General features: G+C 44.1%; 1 protein-coding gene across 2 annotated transcripts; it reads left to right on the top strand.

Moving 5' to 3' along the window:
* The first annotated feature begins 242 nt into the window (after nucleotides 1-242).
* igf2b (insulin-like growth factor 2b) lies at nucleotides 243-8,423 on the top strand. 2 transcript variants are annotated; one of them, XM_071503744.1, is made up of 4 exons: nucleotides 243-459; nucleotides 1,417-1,567; nucleotides 3,161-3,342; nucleotides 4,767-8,423. In XM_071503744.1, the coding sequence occupies exons 1-4, from the start codon at nucleotides 385-387 to the stop codon at nucleotides 5,004-5,006; spliced, it is 648 nt and encodes a 215-aa protein (XP_071359845.1). In that variant the 5' UTR covers nucleotides 243-384; the 3' UTR covers nucleotides 5,007-8,423. The 2 variants fall into 2 exon arrangements, with proteins under 2 accessions (XP_071359845.1, XP_071359838.1); XM_071503737.1 differs by having other exon boundaries at nucleotides 245-459; nucleotides 1,417-1,571; nucleotides 3,165-3,342.
* Nucleotides 8,424-8,814: the final 391 nt, after the last annotated feature.

Below are 8,814 nucleotides of genomic sequence, written 5' to 3'. Positions count from 1 at the left end.
TGTAGGTTACAGTGCGTAAACGTGGAAAATGCCTATGGAATTGTTCCATATTTTCGAGACTCACTCTCTCCCTCTCTTTCTTCTTTTTGCTTTTTCTCCCTTTAAGCACTTTTCCATAAAACGTCTTTGGACCGTTTCTTTTTTTTTTTTTTTTTTTTTTTTTACCAGCCGTGAAGAGGAGGAGCGAGGGGGTGGGGTGTGGGTGTAAGGGGCGTGTTTTGGTATATAATACTTCTCCCTGAGAAGTTTTGCCTGTCGCCTGGTCTTTGGGACAGCCTGTCACACATCATCTCTATAGCCTCACCAACTGGGAAACTAACTCACCTGCAATCTCTCCAACCAAATAACCCCCCCCCCCCAACGTTTTGACTACTGCCATCTGACATGGAGACCCAGCAAAGACACGGACCCCACTCACTTTGCCACACCTGCCGGAGAACGGAGAGCAGCAGAATGAAGGTAACCAGAGGGAACAAGTAGTTAGGCTATGTACTCTGCGCTTGTGCTGTGCGGCTATTGAAAGACCTCTGGCAGGGTTGTAACGATATCTTCTTGGCTTTATGTGGGAGAAAACCGCTTCGGGCTGAGCTGATGCATTGCTCGCATTTTTTTTTTTTTTTTTTAATCTTTTTTTGTGCAATATGAGCAACCGGCATTTCTTAATTTGCATGCAACCGAGAAAGTTCAAGATGCATACATGACACGGACGAAGCTTTGAGGCATTTGTGCAACAGGTAATCTGACAGCATAGAGGAAGAGTCTGAGAGACGTTTTATTCTCCCCTCTGTCTGGATGGTGCGCCGTTCGCTGGACTCGGAGCAAACAGCTGGTCTTTTTTGCCGGCAGATAGGGGGCGGTAGGTCTGAGGGTCAGTGAGCTCGCTTCAGGGTGAGCAAGGGGAAAATATATGCTGAGTCTAGCTTTTTAGATAGTTAACTATCGAGCAGCCGGTCTTGCAACTTCTGGAGAGTTGTGTAAGGGTGTGAAACCAGAGATACCGTCTACTTTTTCCTCCAGAATAAGCACTTCTCTCAGGTGCGACATGGTGACAGCGGGAGATAAATGTCGAAGGAGGTGGGGGGGGGGGGGGGGGGGGGGGGGGGGGCAAAACTGCTCATTTGGCATCATTTGTCTCACGCAATAGGCTTTTTTCTGAGTTAGTAGGTCAATGCATGGGGACATTATTTAACACTGGAAGTCGTAACCTTTTGAACAAGCGCGCAAATGTGAACGCGTAAAGAGCTGGATCCTCTTTCCAGCCTGTCACACTGAAAGGCAACATCTGGCTGTCATCTGAGAATTTCTTTAAAAAAAAAAAAACCTTTCTCACGTCATCACCCTTGCTCTGTGTGCTTGCGTTTGTTGGGTCGATGCTTCATTCTGCATTGTGTGTTTTTTGTTTTTTTTTGTCTGCAGGTCAAGAAAATGTCTTCGTCCAGTCCTGCGCTGCTGTTTGCACTGGCCCTGACGCTCTACGTTGTGGAAATGGCCTCGGCGGAGACGCTGTGTGGGGGAGAGCTGGTGGATGCGCTGCAGTTTGTCTGCGAAGACAGAGGCTTCTATTTCAGTAGGTTTTGCAAGTTTTCACAATGAGCCGCGTTGCAACGTTGATTTCGCTCCTTATTTCCCTCGGTCGAGTCCCTCTGTTGTTCGTTCGCGCACATCTGTTTGGATAGCTGAGAGTATCGCTCTTGTCTGTGGCTGTGTGGTATGCGTGTTTGGTGTTTTTCTTTCTCACGCACGCACGCACACACACACACACACTGACTGACTGAGAGACATAAAGAGTGAGAGGGAGATTATAGCCAGCTGTGTGTCTCAAGACCTCGTCCAGGCTGCTCTGCTGAGTGTGCGCATTCTGCCTACAGCCCATACCACCTCTCATTGCATATGAAAGGCCGGCGAGCTGTGAAGGCACACACGACTCAGCGCGACACAATGGGCCGCTTGTTTACCAGTAAAGTAATAGCACCCCAAGAGGCATACCAGTCACCTCAGCACCAGTGTTCCCAGGCCAGGCGTCCACACTGATGAGTCTGAGGGGGGTGGAGAGAAAGGGAAAGAGAGAGAGAGACAGAGAGAGAGAGAGAGGAGGAAAGGGGGGGGTGGGGTGGGTTGTGGGAGAGGGGGGCTATTTTTGATGTCAGGTTAAGAGGAAAGATCATTAACATCAATGCTGATCATTGCTTCCATTGTGGTGATGATGGGAATAGCTGTAAAGCATTATGGGAATGCATTGTGGTAGCTGTTAATCCTTAAATGGATGAGCTTCTGTTTGCAGAGTTGGCCACAAACATAACTTCACCTTCCTTCTGAAAATGATATTAGCTATGTCCCACCCACTGCTTTGTGCCTTTGAGAGACAGGCAGCTCCTTTGTGTGCGGCTTGCCACAGAAGCTTCTCTCCAATCAGAAAGATCATTATCCAATTTGGGCCAACGTAGATGTGCCCCCCCCCCCCCCCCCCCCATCACCCTCTCTTTCTCTCTCTCATGTTGCTCTTCCTGCAATCAAATCTAGCCTTCCCTCTCATGAGATTTCTCCAACATTGTGTGGGGCGCAGGACTTCAAACAAGCCCTTTATTGATTGTGGATAGTGTTCCCTATTGCAACTTGCTAACCATCCACCCCCTCACCTTATTCTTCTGTACCTTTTACTCTCATGTCTACACTCTCCCCTCTTTTGTTTTGCATTCTTTCCCTCTGTTCTGACCCTCACACACCCTCTCTCTGCACTGATCCCTGTTTTCTCTACCTCCCTGCCCCTCCTCTCCCTCCTCATCCTCTTTATCTCTGCTGACTTGACAAAGCACAAGGTCACATACGAGTTTCCATTTTATGTATTCACTCACCCAAAGGTCTGTCTGAGAGCCTCTCTGTCACTCTCTTATAGTGTCTACAGCACAGGGTGTTTACTTGTGTATTCACTCATTAAAAGACTTCCAGATAGCCTAATCAGATTATCCTCTAAAAACAAAAAGATTTGTTGCTGTTGGTCATAGATTTCCTTTTATCCTCTTTGCTCCATGGACTGCTATGATTGCTGAAGTAATCCTGCAAAAACAACCCAGATTCATTACTGATGCCAGTGTTGTGTCCTCAGGCCTTAACCTCGCCCTCCTCATCGCCTTTCTTTATCCCTCACTTTGTCTCTCCTCAGGTAGGCCAACCAGCAGGGGTAGCAACCGGCGCCCCCAGAACCGTGGGATCGTAGAGGAGTGTTGTTTCCGTAGCTGTGACCTCAACCTGCTGGAGCAGTACTGTGCCAAACCCGCCAAGTCCGAAAGGGACGTCTCGGCCACCTCTCTACAGGTCATTCCCGTGATGCCCGCACTAAAACAGGTACATCTCAACAACAACACATCAGTATGGGAAACAATGCTAATCCTCATCACTATCTGTCCTCATCTCCTGTGCCTCCATTCACCTCTGAGTCTTGCCCCTATGCACCTGACACTGAGTACAGACTGAAACCCACGCAAAGACAGGTTTATCTTGTTAAATGGTCGCTGGTAAGCAGTTACCTTTCATACAAAGTGCTGATCATCGTGGAAAACAGCAAGACAGTCACAGAACATTATATTCAGGAAAAGGCAGAGTCATACTCCCAGACGTGTGTGTGTGTGTGTGAGTGAGTGAGAGAGAGAGAGAAAGTGAGATGGTGGTGATTGCTGGTCCATAACAAAACTGTGTGTTCTGAGTGTGTGATTATTAGTCATGGAACAGAAAGCTCTCCAAAAAGGGCATGCATCTTGATCTGTGTGGTCAAAAACACCTGACTTGGCCAGCAGAGCTTCTCTGAAATATGTCACAAACATGAAAGGAATCGTCAAAGCATTTCAGGTCTTTTCACTGTGGTCACAAGACAGAGCTGGGGCTGCTTCCCAGACCTCTTAAAATCCCTCCAACATTTCTTTCAGACAAGAAGAGAAAGATGTTTATAATGTTTCTGCTTTGACTTGTTAGAAAATCAGTGTTGGTGGTATGAGATTGCTGGTGATGTAAACAAGAAAAAAACTGAATAAATACTGCAAATGTCAGGAGGAAAGTAATGGACCTTCTGTCTGAAATGCTATAAAGAGGCTGCTAGGGAATTAGTTGGGACATGTCCCTAGTTTGTCTGGGTAGGGAGAGTTGATGGGTACAGGCTGCTCTGAGGGCCAGCTGTGTTTAGCCTATTGAGCAGGCCTGAAGTGAATGAAGGGGGATAAACACTCTTCAAGTGGCAGGACCAAAACAAGCCATTCAGATGGAGCACTGGCTACTCACGCATAAATTCTAGCTTCGCTGCTACCACTCCCACTTTGTCTCAGTGTCTCATCCCCAGCACAGCACCTAACGCTGTTTGCTGTGTGAGAACTGAGGTTTTGAAATGACATTGTGTTTATGTGTTGTTTCATTCGGCCTCTTGAGGTTAGTCAGTTCAGCAGGTCGTTGGTTGAACGACGACGTGCTCCTCATATGTATATGAGGAGAGTGACCGCCCTTTCCTTTGACAGTATGTTAAAGAGGCTGAACTAAGCACTTGTTGACAGCTTCTCTCAGTCAAGGAAACCAAAACAAGGGCAAGTCAGAGGCAAGGCGAGTCTGTTATGACGCTCAGCGCTATAAGAATGACATTTGATTTCCATTTGACTGGCCCAACAATGACAATAAACAAAGCTTTCCTCCATTGTAATAAGCACTTGCACAGTATGTTATCATCCCTAATGAACTCACTCCCTCTTTTCCCTTTTTCCTCTATTTTCGCCTGCACGCCACAATAGGAAGTCCCAAGGAAGCAGCATGTGACCATGAAGTATTCCAAATACGAGGAGTGGCAGAGGAAGGCGGCCCAGCGGCTCCGGAGGGGTGTCCCCGCCATCCTGAGGGCCAAAAAGTTTCGGAGGCAGGCGGAGAAGATCAAAGCACAGGAGCAGGCAATCTTCCACAGGCCCCTGATCAGCCTGCCTAGCAAACTGCCTCCCGTCTTGCTCGCCACGGACAACTATGTCAACCACAAATGAGCCCGCTGCCAGCCCTTTGCACAGACAAGAGTTTGGAGGGAGAAAAAAAGACTAGGGGATTATAGCTTTGTCTCTGACGTCATTTCTGTGGCAGTCCTCTCTGACCTCCCCTGCCCTGTCCGAGCTCACCAATCCCTCCCCCTGCTCTCATCCACTACTTCTTGACCCCCTGGCCCTTTTCTAATGCCCCCGTCAAACCCACCCACCCATCCACCCTCCTCCGGCACACAAACATGCCTTCACATTCTTCCTGTCTGAACTCTTACGCTCCCTCTCTCTTTCAGTCACCAACACAAAAGGCACAAACACAAATGATGAACAAAAAGTTAACAATTCGGCTGAATGCAATTCAGGTGGATCCTTAAGCAAAAGAGAAAAGGGAAGGGAGAGAAGAAGATGAAAGAGATCTGTGGTTTGCAAGTGTCAAGAGGACACCCAACGGAATGTTTTTTTGTCCTTGTGGAAGACAACTGAAAGTGAAGAGCAGCTTGCATGAAAGAATCCATTCCACATAATTTTTCCTGAGGCAAAAAGAAAACTTAGTTCTTTTTCTTATTAGTTTGCACCTCTACCTATAAAGGGACTTCCACACTGTAAGGAATTATTTTGTAAAATTAGATTCCTGTTCCAGCACCTTTTGATCACAAACAAAAAGCAGAAAAGAGTCTGCAAAATTGCACATTGCCACGGATTACGTCAAAGTAAAGAAAAAAATGGCACTATTTTTTTATGAACAATGAACGTGTAGCTTAAAAAAATGTCATGGTGCTAGCTTTGGGAATGGACTCAAAGAAGAGGTTGAAAAGCACGTTTTTTTTTCTTTGAATGAATATTAAAACTTTCCGTTTTAAGGAAAGTGTGACTTTTAAAAAATGGAAAATAAAGGATATGGGGGAGCTCCTGGCAGTGGCAATGTCAAGGGGGAAGTGTCACTGAGAAAAGATATGGGCTGTGTTGGCATCTAGGCTCACAGTACTAGCGGCTGCTCATCACTAGCTTGCCAGCATAAGTGGCAAGGGGGACCTGAGACCCACTCCCTGTTCCTCCTGTTCCTCTGAGGCTGCCGGACACAGGGAGCAGTGTGGGGACACATATGGGACATCGTGGATCGCCTGGATTGGGACAGTACTACAGTTCTGGGACAGTACTTCCTGTTTGCCATGGCTTTGCAGACTGCTTTGACAGGAAGTAACATGGCATGGACAAAGAGCGAGTGGGATAATGATGATTATATTTTATTTTGTCTTTTTTTTCTGTTTTCTTTTCATATCAATGTTTCAATGAAAAAAAGGAAAACCCTGTCAGTTTCTGGTACCGTGACATTCCTGTTTTTCCAAGTTAGGCATTTTTTTTTTGTTTCTATGGTTATTGTTATAATGTTATTTTACAGTTCTAAAGAAAGGCACAAAATTTCAATTCAAAGGGAAAAAAACAGCAATAATGTCAAACTAACATTTTATTTTTATTGTATATCAGTAGTATTCACATGCTTTTGCCTGAAAACAAATACTTGAATATATATATATATATATACATCTATATATATATATATAAATATATATATAAATATAGATATATAATTAGTTTCCAGGGACGTTGTGTTATTTTCCTTTAGTCTGAGCTGTATCTTGCGTAATGAGCCGCCAAGCTTTTTTGTTTGTTTGTTGAAATACAAATAAGGGCACTGTATAAAGGCATTATTTATTTTGTTATAAAATATATTTGAAAAATTGGTCCAAATAATATACGTAGCACTGATGCTCAACTGACGGATTTATTTTGTATGATCTCTGTTTTCCAATTGGAGTTGTAAGGCTTTTTTGTAGATGCTTTGTACCAAAAATAATGTCTTTTTTCCTTTTTTGTTTGCCATAGTTACTTTAAATTAATATTTTAACAGCAGCATAGCCTGGATTGCTTAGGCATGTTATGTCACAGAAATAGGCACATACTCTAAATACGCTGGTCTGCATGGATTTCCAGAAGCCTGTCAGGGTTGTCTGTGAAAAAGGAAAGCATCAATGAGTGACTTTTTATCATTGGAAAAATAACTGTTCAACATTGATTGTACTCAAACCCACTATGTTTTTAAAGCCACTTTAGTATTGATGGCGAGGGGAATGATCAGTCCTTCATTAAATCATGTCTTTGTAATTGCGCATGGTGTCTTATGATCTTCTAAGGAGCATCTTGCCTATGTGCCAATGCCACTGCCGCATGCTGGTTTGGGTCAGAGGGCCATAAATGTCTGGTCGGCTGGAGATTTAGGGTTTAGCTTACATGTGACTTACACGTGTCAGTGCCCTGATTGGAGGTAATGATGTCGTTATGATGCTAGCAACCATCAAAGGTCATGTAAAGGTCATTGTCTATCAAGGAGAGATTACCCTGATTATGATCGTTCAACACCTCACTGTTCTATCTATCTATCTATCTATCTATCTATCTATCTATCTATCTATCTATCTATCTATCTATCTATCTATCTATCTATCTATCTGTCTATCTGTCTATCTCTTCTCTGTAGAAGACAATGTCCCTGATCTTATGCATCATCAGTGTGTATCTGTGATTGTATGGTGGGGGTGGGGGACAGGGTTCTTAGCCTGCCATTCACCCCTCACAATCTTCCAATCATCCTACCATTATGCATTTGATGAAGGGCTGTCACGCTGAACCATTTCTGAAGCACTCAGGAAAAGAAAAAAAAAGCTCTCCGAGGGAGTAGTGGAGTAGTTGCTGAGTGTAAGTGATAATCTTGTTGTGGAAGGGCAGCTGTGGTTGTTACACGTACCTGGCCACAATGATACAGCTCTCTGTAACAAACCACTAAAGCCCATGTCAGAAACAAGGTCATTCTGTGCCACATTATAGTTTCCTCCTCCTCCATTCTGTCATACATCACCCCATGAAATGGAGACTGAACGGATATTCGCCATACTGTGGTGGAGAGTCAACCCAATACTTTATATCTTCTTTCTGTCAGAGAGATCTCAATTATCAAGGCTGCGTCCTGTCTAATTATATTCTACTTCAGTTGTGCAACAAAGCAGGCAGTGCAATTATTATTATTATTATTATTGTTATTATTATTATTATTGTTATTATTATTATTATTATTAGTATATTTTTTATTTTATTCTATATTTTCCTGCTAGGACTGCATTCATTCACTATTGTAATGTTCAAACAGGCTACTCTAGTGTTCTTATGAATGGCGTGAAAGACAACCACTTCTTTTCGCTGAATATGAAGAGATACATTGCCGAGCAATGGCAACTTTTTCTGTGTCAGTAGCTCACTCAGCCTGTGTGTATTTTATTGATTTAACCTCTGCACGCTAGAACGTCCGAAATGCACAATTCATGTACTTTCATTTTTAATATCAATAAAAAAAACATTTTATCAAACGTACAATGTCTAAAAGATTTACTGCTCTTTTCAGTGTATTTGCCTGTCTTGGATGTATGTTAAGACTTTTCTGTGCGAGTTGAGCTTCTGGGCCATTTTTGAAATCTTTTTATATCAATTAAACTGTATGTACCCTGTAAATGATTTATTACATCTTAAGGCCTTGCAAAGAATCTCCAGCTGCTTTTAGCACCCTCACTTTTCCTCTCACCCTCCCTCTCCTGTCTTTTCTCTCCCTGTCTCCATCTCTGCTTGGCTCTACGTCTATCCGTCTGTCTCTGTCTGTCTGTCTGTCTCCTGCCCTGTGATTGTGCAGAGTGTGCCAAAGTGGAAATCAGCACTCAGAGTGGCAAGCAGGCTGGCCGCAACTTCTCAGTCCTTCCTCTACTGCATGCCA

Source organism: Trachinotus anak, unplaced genomic scaffold (assembly GCF_046630095.1).
Source record: "Trachinotus anak isolate AG129_WGS33_773 ecotype Australia unplaced genomic scaffold, CSIRO_AGI_Tana_v1 ptg000002l, whole genome shotgun sequence".
Taxonomy (NCBI): Eukaryota; Metazoa; Chordata; class Actinopteri; order Carangiformes; family Carangidae; genus Trachinotus; species Trachinotus anak.
The sequence above is the reverse complement of the archived record's forward strand: the minus strand, read 5'-3'. Positions and strand labels throughout refer to the sequence as shown.

Excerpts from the sequence above, each read along its gene's own strand:
- igf2b (XM_071503744.1), top strand. The coding sequence starts at position 385 with ATGGAGACCCAGCAAAGACACGGACCCCACTCACTTTGCCACACCTGC. Across the intron at positions 460-1,416 it reads CGGAGAGCAGCAGAATGAAG|GTCAAGAAAATGTCTTCGTC; the intron begins GTAACCAGAGGG and ends TTTTGTCTGCAG. Across the intron at positions 3,343-4,766 it reads TGATGCCCGCACTAAAACAG|GAAGTCCCAAGGAAGCAGCA; the intron begins GTACATCTCAAC and ends ACGCCACAATAG.